Source organism: Pongo abelii, chromosome 23, assembly GCF_028885655.2.
Source record: "Pongo abelii isolate AG06213 chromosome 23, NHGRI_mPonAbe1-v2.0_pri, whole genome shotgun sequence".
Lineage (NCBI taxonomy): Eukaryota > Metazoa > Chordata > Mammalia > Primates > Hominidae > Pongo > Pongo abelii.
The window spans coordinates 39797277-39817378 of record NC_085929.1 but is presented as its reverse complement, the minus strand read 5'-3'; the positions used below and the strand labels follow the sequence as shown (position 1 = coordinate 39817378).

Below are 20102 nucleotides of genomic sequence, written 5' to 3'. Positions count from 1 at the left end.
TAGACATGAAGTCCTTGCCCATGCCTATGTCCTGAATGGTAATGCCTAGGTTTTCTTCTAGGGTTTTTATGGTTTTAGGTCTAACGTTTAAGTCTTTAATCCATCTTGAATTGATTTTTGTATAAGGTGTAAGGAAGGGATCCAGTTTCAGCTTTCTACATATGGCTAGCCAGTTTTCCCAGCACCATTTATTAAATAGGAAATCCTTTCCCCATTGCTTGTTTTTCTCAGGTTTGTCAAAGATCAGATAGTTGTAGATATGCGGCGTTATTTCTGAGGGCTCTGTTCTGTTCCATTGATCTATATCTCTGTTTTGGTACCAGTACCATGCTGTTTTGGTTACTGTAGCCTTGTAGTATAGTTTGAAGTTAGGTAGCGTGATGCCTCCAGCTTTGTTCTTTTGGCTTAGGATTGACTTGGCGATGCGGGCTCTTTTTTGGTTCCATATGAACTTTGAAGTAGTTTTTTCCAATTCTGTGAAGAAAGTCATTGGTAGCCTGATGGGGATGGCATTGAATCTGTAAATTACCTTGGGCAGTATGGCCATTTTCACGATATTGATTCTTCCTACCCATGAGCATGGAATGTTCTTCCATTTGTTTATATCCTCTTTTATTTCCTTGAGCAGTGGTTTGTAGTTCTCCTTGAAGAGGTCCTTCACGTCCCTTGTAAGTTGGATTCCTAGGTATTTTATTCTCTTTGAAGCAATTGTGAATGGGAGTTCACTCATGATTTGGCTGTCTGTTTGTCTGTTGTCGGTGTATAAGAATGCTTGTGATTTTTGAACATTGATTTTGTATCCTGAGACTTTGCTGAAGTTGCTTATCAGCTTAAGGAGACTTTGGGCTGAGACAGTGGGGTTTTCTAGATATACAATCATGTCGTCTACAAACAGGGACAATTTGACTTCTTCTTTTCCTAATTGAATACCCTTTATTTCTTTCTCCTGCCTAATTGCCCTGGCCAGAACTTCCAACACTATGTTGAGTAGGAGTGGTGAGAGAGGGCATCCTTGTCTTGTGCCAGTTTTCAAAGCGAGTGCTTCCAGTTTTTGCCCATTCAGTATGATATTGGCTGTGGGTTTGTCATAGATAGCTCTTATTATTTTGAAATACGTCCCATCAATACCTAATTTATTGAGAGTTTTTAGCATGAAGAGTTGTTGAATTTTGTCAAAGGCCTTTTCTGCATCTATTGAGATAATCATGTGGTTTTTGTCTTTGGTTCTGTTTATATGCTGGATTACATTTATTGATTTGCGTATATTGAACCAGCCTTGCATCCCACGGATGAAGCCCACTTGATCATGGTGGATAAGCTTTTTGATGTGCTACTGGATTCGGTTTGCCAGTATTTTATTGAGGATTTTTGCATCAATGTTCATCAAGGATATTGGTCTAAAATTCTCTTTTTTGGTTATGTCTCTGCCCGGCTTTGGTATCAGGATAATGCTGGCCTCATAAAATGAGTTAGGGAGGATTCCCTCTTTTTCTATTGATTGGAATAGTTTCAGAAGGAATGGTACCAGTTCCTCCTTGTACCTCTGGTAGAATTCAGCTGTGAATCCATCTGGTCCTGGACTCTTTTTGGTTGGTAAGCTATTGATTATTGCCACAATTTCAGCTCCTGTTATTGGTCTATTCAGAGATTCAACTTCTTCCTGGTTTAGTCTTGGGAGAGTGTATGTGTCGAGGAATTTATCCATTTCTTCTAGATTTTCTAGTTTATTTGCGTAGAGGTGTTTGTAGTATTCTCTGATGGTAGTTTGTATTACTGTGGGATCGGTGGTGATATCCCCTTTATCATTTTTTATTGCGTCTATTTGATTCTTCTCTCTTTTTTTCTTTATTAGTCTTGCTAGCGTTCTATCAATTTTGTTGATCCTTTCAAAAAACCAGCTCCTGGATTCATTAATTTTTTGAAGGGTTTTTTGTGTCTCTATTTCCTTCAGTTCTGCTCTGATTTTAGTTATTTCTTGCCTTCTGCTAGCTTTTGAATGTGTTTGCTCTTGCTTTTCTAGTTCTTTTAATTGTGATGTTAGGGTGTCAATTTTGGATCTTGCCTGCTTTCTCTTGTGGGCATTTAGTGCTATAAATTTCCCTCTACACACTGCTTTGAATGCATCCCAGAGATTCTGGTATGTTGTATCTTGGTTCTCGTTGGTTTCAAAGAACATCTTTATTTCTGCCTTCATTTCGTTATGTACCCATTAGTCATTCAGGAGCAGGTTTTTCAGTTTCCATGTAGTTGAGCAGTTTTGAGTGAGATTCTTAATCCTGAGTTCTAGCTTAATTGCACTGTGATGAGAGATAGTTTGTTATAATTTCTGTTCTTTTACATTTGCTGAGGAGAGCTTTACTTCCAAGTATGTGGTCAATTTTGGAATAGGTGTGGTGTGGTGCTGAAAAAAATGTATATTCTGTTGATTTGGGGTGGAGAGTTCTGTAGATGTCTATTAGGTCCGCTTGGTGCAGAGCTGAGTTCAATTCTTGGGTATCCTTGTTGACTTTCTGTCTCGTTGATCTGTCTAATATTGACAGTGGGGTGTTAAAGTCTCCCATTATTAATGTGTGGGAGTCTAAGTCTCTTTGTAGGTCACTCAGGACTTGCTTTATGAATCTGGGTGCTCCTGTATTGGGTGCATATATATTTAGGATAGTTAGCTCTTCTTGTTGAATTGATCCCTTTACCATTATGTAATGGCCTTCTTTGTCTCTTTTGATCTTTGTTGGTTTAAAGTCTGTTTTATCAGAGACTAGGATTGCAACCCCTGCCTTTTTTTGCTTTCCATTTGCTTGGTAGATCTTCCTCCATCCTTTTATTTTGAGCCTATGTGTGTCTCTGCACGTGAGATGGGTTTCCTGAATACAGCACACTGATGGGTCTTGACTCTTTATCCAGTTTGCCAGTCTATGTCTTTTAATTGGAGCATTTAGTCCATTTACATTTAAAGTTAATATTGTTATGTGTGAATTTGATCCTGTCATTATGATGTTAGCTGGTTATTTTGCTCGTTAGTTGATGCAGTCTCTTCCTAGTCTCGATGGTCTTTACATTTTGGCATGATTTTGCAGCGGCTGGTACCGGTTGTTCCTTTCCATGTTTAGCGCTTCCTTCAGGAGCTCTTTTAGGGCAGGCCTGGTGGTGACAAAATCTCTCAGCATTTACTTGTCTGTAAAGGATTTTATTTCTCCTTCACTTATGAAGCTTAGTTTGGCTGGATATGAAATTCTGGGTTGAAAATTCTTTTCTTTCAGAATGTTGAATATTGGCCCCCACTCTCTTCTGGTTTGTAGAGTTTCTGCCGAGAGATCCGCTGTTAGTCTGACGGGCTTCCCTTTGAGGGTAACCCGACCTTTCTCTCTGGCTGCCCTTAACATTTTTTCCTTCATTTCAACTTTGGTGAATCTGACAATTATGTGTCTTGGAGTTGCTCTTCTCGAGGAGTATCTTTGTGGCGTTCTCTGTATTTCCTGAATCTGAATGTTGGCCTGCCTTGCTAGATTGGGGAAGTTCTCCTGGATAATATCCTGCAGAGTGTTTTCCAACTTGGTTCCATTCTCCCCGTCACTTTCAGGTACACCAATCAGATGTAGATTTGGTCTTTTCACATAGTCCCATATTTCTTGGAGGCTTTGCTCGTTTCTTTTTATTCTTTTTTTCTCTAAACTTCCCTTCTCGCTTCATTTCATTCATTTCATCTTCCATCGCTGATACCCTTTCTTCCAGTTGATCGCATCGGCTCCTGAGGCTTCTGCATTCTTCAGGTAGTTCTCGAGCCTTGGTTTTCAGCTCCATCAGCTCCTTTAAGCACTTCTCTGTATTGGTTATTCTAGTTATACATTCTTCTAAATTTTTTTCAAAGTTTTCAACTTCTTTGCCTTTGGTTTGAATATCCTCCCATAGCTTGGAGTAATTTGATCGTCTGAAGCCTTCTTCTCTCAGCTCGTCTAAGTCATTCTCCGTCCAGCTTTGTTCCGTTGCTGGTGAGGAACTGCGTTCCTTTGGAGGAAGAGAGGTGCTCTGCTTTTTAGAGTTTCCAGTTTTTCTGCTCTGTTTTTTCCCCATCTTTGTGGTTTTATCTACTTTTGGTCTTTGATGATGGTGATGTACAGATGGGTTTTTGGTGTGGATGTCCTTTCTGTTTGTTAGTTTTCCTTCTAACAGACAGGACCCTCAGCTGCAGGTCTGTTGGAGTACCCGGCCATGTGAGGTGTCAGTCTGCCCCTGCTGGGGGGTGCCTCCCAGTTAGGCTGCTCGGGGGTCAGGGGTCAGGGACCCACTTGAGGAGGCAGTCTGCCTGTTCTCAGATCTCCAGCGGCATGCTGGGAGAACCACTGCTCTCTTCAAAGCTGTCAGACAGGGACATTTAAGTCTGCAGAGGTTACTGCTGTCTTTTTGTTTGTCTGTGCCCTACCCCCAGAGGTGGAGCCTACAGAGGCAGGCAGGCCTCCTTGAGCTGTGGTGGGCTCCACCCAGTTCGAGCTTCCAGGCTGCTTTGTTTACCTAAGCAAGCCTGGGCAATGGCGGGTGCCCCTCCCCCAGCCTCGCTGCCGCCTTGCAGTTTGATCTCAGACTGCTGTGCTAGCAATCAGCGAGACTCCGTGGGCACAGGACCCTCTGAGCCAGGTGCGGGATATAATCTCCTGGTGCGCCGTTTTTTAAGCCCATCGGAAAAGCATAGTATTCGGGTGGGAGTGACCCAATTTTCCAGGTGCCGTCTGTCACCCCTTTCTTTGGCTAGGAAAGGGAACTCCCTGACCCCTTGCGCTTCCCGAGTGAGGCAATGCCTCGCCCATCTTCGGCTCGTGCATGGTGCACGCACCCACTGACCTGCGCCCACTGTCTGGGACTCCCTAGTGAGATGAACCTGGTTCCTCAGATGGAAATGCAGAAGTCACCTGTCTTCTGCGTCGCTCACGCTGGGAGCTGTAGACCGGAGCTGTTCCTATTTGGCCATCTTGGCTCCTCCCCCCACCTCCCTTTTGTCTCCTCGACATGGAAGCCTGGCATCCACTGCCATTGAGCATCCTGCTCTCTCCCCACCAGCCTGCACCATTATCCACATCACTGGCCTGGCCCTGCAGCTGCTTGAGGTTGCCCCCCAAACCCCCCAGTATAGAAAGACACAAAAAAGAGATAATTCCAGAATCCTTTGTCCCTGTTTAAACTTGACTGTGCTCTCTCCTTTTCTTAACCTCAGTGATGGGTTATTTTTCTAATTTTGTTTTCTTGAAGATGACATCAAATTGGGTTTGTAATATGTCCTAGTTCATTGTGTGGTGCTATAACAGAATACTGGAGACTGGGTGATTTTTAAAGAATAGAAATTTATTCCCCATGGTTCTAGAGGCTGGGAAGTCTGAGAACAAACTTGGTGGCAGATCCGTTGTCTGAGAGGCTGCTCTCTGCTGCCAAGATGGTTCTTTGTGGGTTTTGTTTGTTTGTTTGTGTTTGTTTTTGTTTTGAGACAGAGTCTCACTCTGTCACCCAGACTGGAGTGCAGTGGCACGATCTCAGCTCATTGCAACCTCCGCCTCCCTGATTCAAGCGATTCTCCTGCCTTAGCCTCCTGTGTAGCTGAGATTATAGGTGTGCACCACCATGCCTGGCTAATTTTTTGTATTTTTAATAGAGATGGGGTTTCACTATGTTGGCCAAGCTGGTGTCGAACCCCTGACCTTAGGTTATCCCCCCACGTCGGCCTCCCAAAGTGCTGGGATTATAGGTATGAGCCACCACGCCCGGCCCCAAGATGATTTTTTGAACACTGCATCCTGCAGAGGGGAAGAACGCCATGTTCTCATGTGGAAGAAGGTGGAAAGGCGAAAAAAAAATGGGACCAAACTCTCTCTGTCAAGATTTTTTTTTTAATCATAGCATTAATGTATTCATGAGGGTGGGGCCCTCATGACCTAAACACCTCCCATAAGGCCCCACCTCCGCTGCTGCATTGGGATTTAAGCTTCCAACACATGAATGTTGGGGGACACCATAGCACAATACCTAAGCACACACCAGTGAGAGAGGAGGAAGTTATTTCAGGGAATGCTGAATAGAAGAGAATGCATAAGGGTAGACAGACAGGATTTAGGGAGTTCTTCCTTTGGTGGAAACTGGCAAGTAACTGGAATCCCATTTTCGGGCAAGTCCTGACCACTGTGGGACTCCAGGATGGGTCTGATTGGAACACAAGGGTCTCTTCTCCCAGGTCTTCACTCACCGTGCAGGAGTTAGGTGTTGGTCATCGAGTTCTCCTTATATCCTCTCCTCTGGACCAACATAGGTTAATTTTTCTAGACACTTACGATGAAACTAAATTGGCCAGCATTGTGACATGGATCCTTTTCCTGATTAGCAATCCAGCCTTGCCCTGTGTTGACTTATTTTTGCAGAACCAGAGGTGAGGAAGGGAACTTCTTTTTTTTTTTTTTGAGTTGGAGTCTCGCTCTGTTGCCCAGGCTGGAGTGCAGTGGCGCAATCTCAGCTCACTGCAACCTCTGCCTCCCAGGTTCAAACGATTCTCCTGCCTCAGCCTCCTCAGTAGCTGGGATTATAGACACGCACCACCACACCCGGCTAATTTTTGTATTTTTAGTAGAGACAGGGTTTCACCATGTTGGTCAGGCTGGGCTCGAACTCCTGACCTCAGGTGATCCACCCACCTCGGCCTCCCAAAGTGCTGGGATTACAGGTGTGAGCTGCCGCACCTAGCTGGGAAGGGAACTTCTAAACGGCCATGGCCCTCACACCCATCTAATTGACTGGTGCCGTAGATGCTAGCAGTCAGGGAAGATGCCACCAGCAAGCTCCATGTTGCCAAACCCAGCTGCCAGCCCCCAGCTCTCATCCCATTTGTCTTCTCAGCCACCTCCACTACCAGTGACTCCTCCATGGCACACATTTTATTTTCTCCTGGCTTTTAGGTGCTCATCGCAGTCTCCTAGTGGTTCTTCAGTCGTCTTGGTCCCTCCCAGGAATTCCCATTGCTGGCTCCTCTTCTCCTTCTACCTTCACTCCCATTTTATAGATATTCCGTGTTACAGATACGGAAACTGCAGAACCAAGAGGTTAAGTAGTTAGCCAGGATGCAAACCCGAGCAGCCTGCCTCTAGAATGTGAACCACTGTGACTCCGAGGAGGTGAAGTTGTCAGAACTAGGCAGTGCGTGGCGTTTCCTTATGTCTTCCGAGACACTTTCCCATAATCTCTTCATGCCAGGAACCTGGGCTGTTTCCCTGGTTACAGGGACCTGCCTCTAGAGGAAAGGATGGAGTTAAAAAGAGAGAATGAGTTGGAGGGAGGGAGGTGTGTACGTATGTGAAAGAGATGGAGGGAGGGAGGTGTGTATGTATGTGAAAGAGATGGAGGGAGGGAGGTGTGTATGTATGTGAAAGAGATGGAGGGAGGGAGGTGTGTATGTATGTGAAAGAGATCAACAGCCAGGGTCAGGTTGAGGATTGGTAATTCCACGCCACCGTAGCACCAGGGAAACCCATCCAGCTAATACTCTGCCTTTCCATCCATGCTGTTTCTTTGGTTTACGCAGAACCCAAAGATCGATAGAGCTTAAGGGATTGGCTCACACTGTTGTGGGGTTGGCAAGTCTGAAATTCACAGCAGGCCAGCAGGCTGGAAACTGAGGCAGGATTTCTGTGTTACTGTCCAAAGGCAGTATTCCGTCTTTTCTAGGAAAGCACAGTTTTTGTTCTTAAGGCCTTCAACTGATTAGATGAGGCCCACCCACATTATCAAGGGAAATCTACTTTCCTTAAAGGTAACTGATTTTACATGTTAGCTATTAGGTTGGTGCAAAAGTAATTGCTGTTTAACACATCTATGAAACACTTGCACAGCAGTGTCTAGACTAGTATGTGACCAAGTAACTGGGCACCATAGCCTGGGCCATCTGATACAGAAAAGGAACCCTCATAGGCATCATGTACCCCATGCTTAATGTGTGCCAGGCATTGTAGCAAGCCCTTGCACAAGCACTGTGCTTATCCTCATCAACATATTTTACAAGTGCATCAAACCCAGGACTCAAAATAGTGAAAGTGATTTGCCCAAGAAGACAGCCTAGCAGAGTCAGAGCTAGACGCCTGGCCTGATGACCACTACACCTGACTGTCCTCCAAAGCTTCCATCTTAATAATCTCCATTTAGCAATCTAAAGAGTAATGGAGTGACCCAAAGTCACTCAGCTTCTCAGGGTGGGCCGAGAACTCAGGTCTCCTGGCTCTTTGCCCAGCTTTCTCGCTCATCGTCCTGCCCCACTGTTCCTGGAAGACTGCACTCCATCCTCTGCAAGACTCACTTTCCAGAGAACTAATGGCTGCAAATTGTTGACGCCTAGGACAGCAAACCCCATCCAGGGTAAGATGTACTAACAGAACACAGAGCAGAAAGACCCAGGCTGCCGTTACCTTCTCAATAAACAGATGAGTTCAGAGTTTGTACCACGAAGCCTCGTTTATTGCTGAAACAACTTCATAATGAGACCCTTTCAGGGCATCGGTATTGAAACCTCCTTGAACTGACTCTGAAATGGATCTATCTGGTGACAGATTCATCTTTGTGGCAGTTTGTATTTTAGTGAGATGAAAGGGAGTTTGCAGAAAGCACTCTGGAATCTGGTGCTATCTATGCAGAGGGAAATAAGGCTTGCTAGGACTGTAATTGTGAGGCATGCTGCTTACTGAGTCTGTCTGCTTTGGGTCTTCCAGTATATTGGTTAGGGTTGTTTAGTTGCAGGCAACAGAAACTAATACCAGGTAACTTAAGTAAAATAAAAACAAATCAAAGAAAAACAAAGCAGATAATGGATGGGTTATCTTATAGAATCAAACTAGGACTTGGAAAACCAACACATAAGACTGCAATTAACCAGGGCAGCTCTGGCCCCCTCTGCAGCAGTTGAGAAGTCTTTAGAGCATGGTCTATCATCACTGAAAGTCAATTCTATGCTTTCTCAGCCTCTATTTCTATTCAAATTTCCAAGAGTAAGAAACTGATGTGCTCAGCCTGGGTCAAGTATCTAATCCTAAACAACCTGCCCTTGCCAGGGGTGCAGGTAGGGCAGGCAGAGAGCTCTGAGAGCTTGCTTCTATGTATAGGGGCAGGTTGCCCCCGTAGAAAGGGGAATTATTTTCTAGCAGGAATTAATCTCCAAGAAGCAGCTCCTGTAGCAACTGATAATAATAGTAACTTGAGCCTTATATAGATACAAACATCCATGTTTGTAGATCTCTGTATCCATCGTGTATATATGTGTATGTGTCTTTATATTTTGCCCATTCCCTTTATAGTTCTGCCCTCACAGCCTTCTATTCTGTTTCTATAGCATTGTATTCTAAAATAATCAGCTACAGATGCAATATGGGGCCCCAGTTTAGAGAGATTTGTCCTTAGGCTTCTAGCATCTTGAGACGTTTGTATGAATGTAAGCACCATGCAGGCAGAGACTTTGCTTGTTCTTTTCACCCTGTATCTTCAAGTGCCTGGCACATCATAGGTGCTGGGTGATTGCTGAATGGGTAGCAACCACCCACCAATACTGGGACACCTTCCCCCCTGCCCCAGGGATTCCAAGGGCTTTGCTGTCTTGGTCCAAGTATATTCTTTAGATTCATATATCCCACCCCCAAATACCCAGAATCAATAGATAAGGTACCCACCTTTCCAGGGGGAAAGGTAAAGAGCCTAGCTCTTCCCATATCTAATAGAGGATTGATACAAAAGAGAGTGCTAGCTGACACTAGACACCTGGCCACAGAGGAGGAAATCTTGGATGTTTGAAAACTAACATTGTTCAGACAGACAAAGCGGGAGAAGAATCCAGGCCGGGACAGGCTGACTCAAACCTCTGGCCCTCAGGCTGGCTAAGTAGAGCTCACCCACACTCTATATCTTGCTGTCATCCTTTACGAACCTCCTCTGGAATAGTGGTGAGAGAGCTACATATTATTTGGTATATAGTTAACATGAGCACTGTGGTAAAGAGTGAACTGCAAATGATATTCAGAGGGTTCCAAAATGAACTTCCAGCCCATCCCAACCACCCCCTCTCTACTGGGAGCTGGTGAGATCCATTAACCAAGGATGGTTTTAGGGAATTGTCCTTATTCTGACCTGATCCAGGTTCCCCCTCATTATTCAATGATGTGAAGCCCTGCTGATGTCCTGTGTCCTTCTGGGACTGCCACCCTGTTTTGTCCCATTCAGGCCTGGGCTAACTTAGTCACTTCCTTATGGTATGATTCCTCTTTGCACGCCAGCTCTAGTCCCTGCTAATGCACAAGCTCAATGTCTGGTTGAGTGAAGTGACTTTAATAATACAGCAATGGAGGACAGGTTTGGTTTTTTTTTGTTTTTTGGTTTTTTTTTTGAGACAGAGTCTCGCTCTGTCACCCAGGGTGGAACGCAGTGGCACGATCTCAGCTCACTGCAACCTCCGCCTCCCAGGTTCAAGCGATTCTCCTGCCTCAGCCTCCTGAATAGCTGGGACTACCAGCACCCCCCACCACACCCAGCTAATTTTTGTATTTTTAGTAGAGACGGGGTTTCACCGTATTGGCCAGGCTGATCTTGAACTCCTGACCTTGTGATCTGCCTGCCTAAGCCTCCTGAAGGGCTGGGATTACAGGCGTGAGCCACCGTGCCCAGCCTTCAATGGACAGTTTTATGGCCACGGAGGGCTGCTGCTTTCAGTGGTTTTTCAAAATGCCTTATAATGCCTACCTTTTCCCCAGGAAAGGCTGCTTTCTCTATCTCAGAGATGGAAACAGACAGCCATGATGACCTTGAGACCCAAAGGTCAGTGTCCAAGCAGGAGCCAGAATGAATTCCTAGGTCCTGGCCAAGACAGATCACAGAATATCCAAGCCAGGGAGTCGTGATAGCACTGCAGTGTAATAGTGACCACTTGTCACAGCATGCCTGCCCCGGCCAGATGTGCCAAGTGGCAGTATATGATGACCTTGTTCGGTCCACAGGAGGTAGATGTTATTGCCATCATTTTAGGGACGAGGGACCAAAGGTAGTGAGGAGCTAAATCGTTTTCCCAGGATGGCAGGACTCATAAAGTGACCTTGCCAGAGTTCAAATCCAGTCTGTGTTTATTAAAAGCCTCATGCTGGCCGGGCGCAGTGGCGCACACCTGTAATCCCAGCACTTTGGGAGGCTGAGGTGGGCGGATCACGAGGTCAAGAGATCAAGACCATCCTGCCAACATGGTGAAACCCCATCTCTACTAAAAATACAAAAATTAGATGGACGTGGCAGCATGCGCCTGTAGTCCCAGCTACTCGGGAGACTGAGGCAGGAGAATCACTTGAACCCGGGAGGCTGAGGTTGCAGTGAGCCGAGATTGCACCACTGCACTCCAGCCTGGGCAACAGAGCAAGACTCCGTCTCCAAAAAAAAAAAAGCCTCATGCCATATGGCACTAAATGCTTGGCCATGTATGGCTCTCCATGAGCCTTTCTCCCTTTCCAAGTAACCGCCACAGAGCTGAGAAAAGGCAGACAAACCCAGGCATGCAGGATCGGGTCTCAGGAGCAGAGTGGAAGGCCAGGCACTAAGGCAAAACTTTAACCTTCCCCCAAGGGGGATACCAGAGCTCTGTCTCACCAGCACTGGCTGCCTAGGGTGGCTCTGGCTGCTTTAAAGGCTTGGAGTCTGGAGAATTCAAGGAGTTGAGGAGTCACTGAAATGGAACCTGAAAGTGCCCGGTTTGGTGATTCTCTCATCGGCTCTCTGTCCACCTGCTCTTGTGTGGCCAAGGGTGCAGTCGGAGTGATTGACCAGCCCAGGGAACCAAGCAGGCTGGGCTCTAACCCCTGTGGTCCTTTGAAGCCTTCCTTCTGTGCCTGACTCTGGCAGGAGCACACACTGAAAACGTATGGGAGGTTCTCCCAGCCCCTCAGTCTGGTCTGCCCTCTGTTTATTCTCCAGGAAGACCAAGCTCTCTGTCTCGGAGACAGCAGATCCCATTCCACTCTGGGTTCCCCAAGTGTTTAGCAACCTGCTTTGCCTCCCAGGGCTCCCCATCTTTCTTTTCTTTTCTTTTCTTTTCCTTTCTTTTCTTTCTTTCCTTCTTTCTTTCTTTTTCTTTCTTTTCCTTCTTTTTTCTTTCTTTACTTTTTCTTCTCTTTCCTTTCTTTTCTCTTCCTTTCTTTCTTTCTTTTCTTTTTTTCTTTATTTCTCTTTCTTCCCCCCCCCTTTTTTTTTTTGACAGAATCTATCTCTGTCACCCAGGCTGGAGTGCAATGGCATGATCTCAGCTCATTGCAACCTCTGCCTCCTGGGCTCCAGCAACTGTCGTGCCTCAGTATCCCAAGTAGCTGGGACTACAGGTGTGTGCCACCACACCCTGCCAATTTGTTTGTATTTTTAGTGGAGACGGGGTTTCACCATGTTGGCCAGGCTGGTCTCAAACTCCTGAAATCAAGTGATCCTCCTGCCTCGGCCGCTCAAGGGCTGGGATTACAGATGTGAGCCATCGCACCCGGCCCAGTTTCCCCATCTTTAATTGAGAGGATGACCTGAGCTTTCTTTCCCACACTTCCCTGGGCCAATGACCACCCTGCCCTCATGGAGGAAAGACCTTGGCCTGGTGTCACAGGGACTCTGTCTCTCTGCCTGTCCCCTCTTTTCAGGAAGTCTGTCATCCAGCTCGACCTTGCCAACACCAAGAAAGCAATGATTGTCCCCGCGTTCGAGACACTGCGCTACCGGCTGTCCTTCCCCAAATCGAAAGCGGAGTTGTTGTCAATGCTGGACATGGGGACCCTCTTCACGTTCAGGTGAGTGGCTCTAGCTGCTGAACTCTGGGGGTGCTCGAAGGCCTTCTTTCTCCTGGGAAACCCAGATGCCAAAGCTATTGATCCGGAAGTTTGTCGCTCGCCTTAGTCCATTGTGAGGCCAGGAAAGCACCACTTTCTCCAGACAACGCCTTTGTAATCTCCCTCCTCTCCCCATGCCGGTATGTGCCATGTACTTTTTTGTGCATGGATGACAGACGTTATGTGTTCAGATGGAAGGGTAGGCATGTTTGGAGGGTGGAAGGGTAGGAAGGTTTAGCTTATTTCTGTTTGTCGTTTTTTCTAAACTCAGTTTAGGTTCCTGCTCCTGTCTCCTGGCTCCAAGTTCTTTCTTTTGTGTGCTTGTCCATTCATTCATCTGGTAGGTGGGTTTCATTCTATTAGCACCACGGTCGCGGTTTTCCTGTTTCTTTGTGGTATGAGTGGTCTGTTCTCTGAGCCCCTGAGGCCTGGGGGACGTGTAGCCGTTGTGTCAACAACTTCAAGTCATCAAGGTGACCTAGCACATGTGGCAGCCAGCTTTCCTGTTGCCCAAGTGACCGTTGCAAACAGAACCCTGATTTTCCTTTTTTCCCAGGCCCCTGAGTCCTGCAGGAATATTGCAAGGGAGCTCCCCTGTCACCTATCCCCAGTGTCCCAGGAGTCTGTGCCACCGCACAGGTGCGAGCAGGTTCCATGTCCTGGGGACAGGCTGCAGCATTACATGTAGTGATCCAGGGGAAAGTAGGTGGCCTGCTAGGTGCCGTAACTGAGCAGTCTGAAGAAAGGGCTGGTGCTTCTGCCTGCTCCAGGTGTTTGCTTGTGTTTGTTTGTTTGTTTGTTTGTTTTTGAGACAGAGCTTCGCTCTTGTTGCCCTGGCTGGAGTGCAATGGCATGGTCTTGGCTCACTGCGACCTCTGCCTCCTGGGTTCAAGCAATTCTCCTGCCTCAGTCACCTGAGTAGCTGGGATTACAGGCATGTGCCACCATGCCTGGCAAATTTTGTATTTTTTAGTAGAGATGGGGTTTCTCCATATTGGTCAGGCTGGTCTGGAACTCCTGACCTCAGGTGATCTACCCACCTCGGCCTCCCAAAGTGCTGGGATTACAGGCCTAAGCCACTGCGCCTGGCCCTGCTCCAGTTTTAAAGTGAGGCCACCATTGTGAATGATGTCAGAATGGCCAACACTTCCTTGAAGCTAAAAAGCATACCTTTCTAGACCTTCGGAATTTTACTGAAAACTCTATAGTCTTAATAACTTGGGTTTTCATACCACAATTAAGTTTCTAGAAATTTCTCAAGTTTCCTCAAATAAACTTTATCTTGTGAAAATAACTTTATGAGATGGGTGGTTCATTCAACAGTTCAAAGGCTATCATTTTTCACATTTTATACAGATGGAGAAACTGAGAAGTGGAGAGGTCCCAGTAGAGCCAAGACTCAAACTCCAGGCTTCTTCCTCTATCCAGAATTCTGGAAAGTGACCTGGAAGAGTTAGTAAACCCCAACCCAACCCAAGCCTTCCTTCTTTTCTGAAAGAATTAACTACCACTTATTGTGTGCTTAGCATGTGCCAGGCACTGTGATTACGTATTTAATTCTCACAATAAATCTGTGTGACAGATACTATTATCCCCATTGCATGGATAATGAAACTGAGGCTCTGAGAAGTTTAATAACTTGCCCAGTGACACACAGCCAGTAAATAGCAGAGCCTGGATTCATCCCAGGTCTGAGGAACCTGTGTTCTTAGTCAGAATACCATCTGGCTGCTGATTGAGTCCTGGATTTTTTTTTTTTAACCAGTGTTTAAAGATGCAGGGTAAAAACTTGCTCCTCGAAATTGAGACTTTCAGACCAAACCTTAATGTAAGTCTCCCATGAAAGCTAGTCTGATGGCTGAGCACCTGACACATTTCCAAGGCATCCTTCCTGCCATCTTCATACCACGGTGAACCGAGAACTCATTTCACAGCCACATTTGTGGCCACAAGAGCTAGGGTGTGGCCTGCTGTGTCCATGATTGCTGCTCTGGCCAGCAGCTTGCAAACCATCATGCCAAGTGCTAAATTATAGCCCTTGTCTCTGAGAACTTGCTATTGTCACCTGCTCTCCAAATAACAAACTCTTCAGCCTCTGAGCAGGCGAAATCTGCTCCCTACCACACCTGGAATGAGAAAACATCCACGCCCCTACAAGTCCTCTAGGGCGGTGGCTCCAGAATGTGGTCCCTGGACCAGTAGCTTCAGCATCACTTAGGAACTTGTTAGAAATGCAGAGACTCAAGCCTAGCCCAGACCTCCTGCATCAGAAACTCTGGAATTGGAACCAGTCTTCCAGATCATTCTAATGCATTCTCAAGTTTGAGAACCACTGCTTAAAGCAAAGTGCCCCAAATCTCTTCTCCCCAGTAGCATCCTGTAAGGTGTACCTAGGAAACCTCTCTCATCTTCCCATCCCTTTTTTAGCAGGGAAGGAGGCTACCTGGCATTGCTAGTCTCAGACAGCAAGACTCAAAGTCCGGTGTCTACTGGCCTGGCAATAGGTCATTCACAGGCTGGGGCTTGTTTTAATGAGAGGTTCATTGTAACTTGACTGCACCCTGTGCTGCCCAGCCTTTCAGCAGGCTGTCAGTGTCCAGGCTGAACTGATCAAAGCTGCCTCCTCAGCCAGATGACTAGAATTGACCCAGCTGTCCCTACAATGGAGTGCAATGGCGCCGTCTCCCCTGTTGTTTTCCCTTCCTTTTCGCATTGTAATTGTCCAAGAGTTTAGATTCTAAAGATGGATGACCAATAACATGGCTGTCAATATCAATGAGAGCAAGACCACCAGGAATTGACATCATATCTGGGAAGCAAACAAGGAGAAATAATAAAGAGAATTTTCTCTCTCTCCTTTTTTTTTTTTTTTTTTTTTTTGAGGAATTACCATATATCAGAAACTACTCTGAGTACTGTATGTAAATTAAGTCACATAATCATCACAAATCTATGAAGTAGATATTGCTGTGTCCGTTTTGCCAAGAGAAGGAAACAAAGGTGCCAAGTAGTTAATGTACCCATACCTGTTGAATGACAGAATTCGAACCCAGGCAGGCAGCCTCCAGAACCATTGCTTTTAACCACTTTGTTGAACTAGCATTTATTGAATTCCTCTTAGATGCCGATACTGTGCCAGACTCTTTACATTTTCTCATTTAAGCTCTTTGGCAGTTCAACCAGATAGGTATTCTTTTCCCCAGTTGACACAAAAGGAAATTAACGCCTAATTAAAGCATTTTGTTCTGCAAGGCATTCAACTCCTAAGTGGCAGAGGTGGGATTTGAACCCTGGCCTGATGGCTCCATTGTGCTGTGCTTTAAACCTCATACAAGTTCATGGCCATCAGCTGTGCTGTGCCAGTTCTGTCGAAGGCATCAGGTGTTAAGACTGCCCGTTCAGCAAGTTCACAAATGGAAAAGCAACTGCTTCTGGGCCTCATTGTTGGATCATGCCTGAGATTGACATCTCCCGCAATATCCCTTTTCCACACTCCATGAAAATGGCATTGCTTCACCTTTCATTTTTCTTCCATTTAAGTGGCTTTGGTTTTGATGGAAGTTGCTGTGTTGATGGAGTTAAAGTTCAAGTTCCTGCCCTCCCCTAGCCTGGCCGTCTCACCCAACAGCACAACTTGATCCAAGCCCACCCAATGGCCAGTGCCCGTTCAGCCACACTGGCCAGTTCCCTGAGGGTTTGGGGGAGTCCAGCCTCAGTGGTAGAAAAGCAAAAGAAGGAAGCAGCTGCATTCCCTGCCAGAAAGTGCCCCATTGGCCACACGGAACACTCACTCTCACTTAGCGCCTCCCTTGCTTTGGAGAGCCTGCCCGCAGGATGAGATGGAACCCAGACTTCCACTTCCTCTCTCCCTGCAGCTAAGCTCTTGGGTTCCCAACCTTCTGTCTTGTTTTCATTTCATGCAGCTTTTCTTTCCAGCTCTGGATACTCCTTTTCCTCTCTTCTCTTGGGCCCTGTCTACTCCTCTAGACGCCCAGCTTCCTGCCATCTCTCTGTAGCTTCCAGAGGTATATTGCCATCCCACACATGGGCCCGTCTCAGGTGCCTCTCATGTTGTTAGGTTACTCATTCATTCATTCATTCAGTTTAGTGCACAATTGTTCAGTACTTGTTCAACAGGCCAGGAAGTGTGGGGGACAGGGACATATAAGAGAGGTGACCCAGCCGGCCGTGGTGGCTCACGCCTGTAATCCCAGCACTGTGGGAGGCCAAGAACGGGCGGATCATGAGGTCAAGAGACGGAGACCATCCTGGCCAACATAGTGAAACCCCGTGTCTACTAGAAATATAAAAATTAGCCGGGCGTGGTGGTGTGTGCCTGTAGTCCCAGCCACTCGGGAGGCTGAGGCAGGAGAATCACTTGAACCGGGGAGGCAGAGGTTGCAGTGAACCGGGATCGTGCCACTGCACTCCAGCCTGGAGACAGAGCGAGACTCCGTCCCAAAAATTAAAAAAAAAAAAAGAGAGAGAGGTGAAGTGCTTAAGGAGGCTCCTGGCCTTTGAGCGAGGCTTCCCGGGTTTGAGTCGCAAGTCCACCACTGACTACTTGTACTTTGACATTTGGTAAGTTATAAGAATTTAAAACAATATCTGCATGTGTGTGTATGTGTGTATGTGTGTGAGAAAGAGAGATTTAAAATAGTCCCAGTACACAGTAAGTGGTTAACTAATATTAGCTGCTGCTTATTGTGGTTATATGATTGTATTCATTTGCTACTACTGTATAACAAATTACCACAAACATAGCAGCTTGAAACAAATTTGTGATCTCACAGTCTCTAGGGATCAGAGATTCGGGCATGGAATGACTGGATTCTCTGCTTGGGATCTCACTGGGCTGAAATCAAGGAGTCAGCAGACCTGCAGTTCTCCTCTTCCCAGATCACTGGTGGTTAGCAGAATTTCTCTCCTTTCATTCGTAGGCCTAAGGTCCCATTTTCCTGCTAGCTTTTGGCCAGGGACTGCTCTCCTAGAGTCTAGTTAATTTGCCACGTGGCCCCCATAGGCAGCTCCCAACGTAGCTCCTTGCTTTCTTCCAGACCCAGGTCTAAAGGGTCACATGATTCAATCATCTCCCATTTTCACACAAAGTAAAGTGGTGAGTAACCTTATTTATATCTACAACAATCCCTTCTGCCATATAATGTACCATAATCCCAGGAGCGATCACATACATACTCACAGGTTCTGCCCCAAGGGGAGAGCATTGCACAGGGTGAGAGTCATGAGGGACCATCTGAAACTCCTACCACAGTGGCCGCTGGCAGCAATCACTACACAAGCTGACCTGCAGTCAATTCCCAAGAAATGACATGGAGCCCTCCAGGAGTTCCTTTTCATAGTGAGAATCTCCTTGTTAGTGAAGTGTGCAGATAGCAGATGGGATTAGGGTTTCCTGTAGCTGGTGCAGCAAAATACTACAAACTGGATGGCGTAACACAATAGAAATTTATTCTCTCACGATTCTGGAGGCCAGAAGTCCAAGATCAAGCTGTCAGCAGGTCCATGCTTCTTCCCTGAGGTCCTAGGCCTCTTTCTGGTGATTGCCAGCAGTGTTTGGCAATCTTTGATTTATAGATGCGCCCATCATTCCAATCTCTCCCAATGTCTGTACATGGTATTCTTGCTGTGTGTCTCTGTGTCTAAATTTTCCCCTTCTTATAAGGACAACGAATATTGGATTAGTATCCACCCCAATCCACTGTGATCTCATCATAACCTCATTATATCTGCAAAGATCCTGATTCCAAATAGGTCCCATTCACAGGTACTGGGGGTTAGGACTTCAACATAGCTTTTGGGAGGGAGACAATTCAACTCCCCCAGGGACTACATCAGTGTACACCCCTTCTTCCTCCACATCGGCTGCATTTGGAGAGCTTGGCTTCCTTCCCTCCACCCAATGGCTTTTCTCCGTGTGTCTCAGGTACCACGTCTGGACGAAAGGCCACGCACCCACAAACTTCGCCAAGTGGCGGACCGCCACCACGCCTTACCGGGTCGAGTGGGAGGCCGATTTTGAGCCGTATGTTGTCGTGAGACGTGACTGCCCGGAGTACGACCGGAGGTTTGTAGGCTTTGGCTGGAACAAAGTGGCTCATATCATGGAGCTGGATGTGCAGGTGAGAAGCACGGAGCATCCACCTGGTGCGGTCGACGGGGGAGAGGCCTAGATTCTAGAGCTTAAGGGATCCTTGGAGACAAGAAAGCAGAGAGCTAAGAGGGAACAAGATATGCTTGAGGACCAGTGGTAGTACTGATCCTTGGGCTCTTGATCCCAAACCATTGCTCCTTCCTCAACCCTTGGGTGAGAGGTGGGTTCTTGGCCAGGACCCAGGTAAACGTGAGTTTCCTGTGACAAACCATTTCACCTCCTCATCCTCACCCAACCTGATGATGAAGACAAGCAAATGTGACCATTCATCACTTGGGCTTTGAGTCACGTAACAGACACGAAGCATCCTTAGAGTTCCATATACACGACAAAGCATGCCGCTAAGATGCAGCTAATTATTCCACCCTTTACTAAAAGATTTATAGATGCATCCATCATTACTAAAAGAGTGCTGACTTTGAGACTGTGTTTAATCACGAACTCCTTCATTCATCCAACTGATACGTATTGAGCTCCTACTTCAAAGTATGAATCTTCTACAGAATTCTAGTAGGTGAAACCAAGGATCAGCATACTTTTTCTGTAAAGGACCAGATAGTAAGTGTTTTGAGCTTTATGGGACCTACAGGTCTCCTTTTCAACTACTTAACTCTGCCATTGTAGTTCAGTCTTAGTCTTTAAACAAATGGGTGTGGCTGTTTCAATAAAACTTTATTTACAAAAACATGAAATGGACCAGACATGCTCCAGTTTTTCAGCCCCTGTGTTAAACAAACAAAAGCAAAACTGCTCTGGTTAAATTGGAAGAAGGATTCCTTGGTCTCTCCAGCCCCAGCCTTTTTCTTCTTTCTTTCTTTTTTTTTTTTTTTTTTTTTGTATGCTCTTCTCCAAGACCTCTCCTCCTGGTGCACAGTGCAAATATTTTTCAACAAGAGCACCTCCAATTCAGAAAAAGCTAAGGTTGGATACTGAGCGCTGGCCATTCATAAGAATCACCAGGAGAACTTTCCTTCCAATAGTTCCAATATGTTTGAGAGCAGTCCCCAGGTGATTGAGAAGCATTAGGGTTGAGAACCACTGATATAGATAGAAGTATAACCTTCATGTCCATATTTAACAACAGA

The 20102-nt window shown here is 46.2% G+C and overlaps 1 protein-coding gene across 7 annotated transcripts in view; it reads left to right on the top strand.

Moving 5' to 3' along the window:
- The window catches only part of LARGE1 (LARGE xylosyl- and glucuronyltransferase 1), a 769194-nt gene that overhangs the window by 633916 nt on the left and 115176 nt on the right, over window positions 1-20102 (top strand). For 6 of the 7 annotated variants that reach the window (XM_063722906.1, XM_009234297.4, XM_063722907.1 and 3 more), the window contains 2 exons: window positions 12660-12806; window positions 18790-18985. In XM_063722906.1, coding sequence (XP_063578976.1) covers window positions 12660-12806; window positions 18790-18985 — 343 coding nt within the window. The remainder of the gene's footprint in view (window positions 1-12659; window positions 12807-18789; window positions 18986-20102) is intronic. The other variant, XM_063722909.1, reaches the window with a different exon arrangement.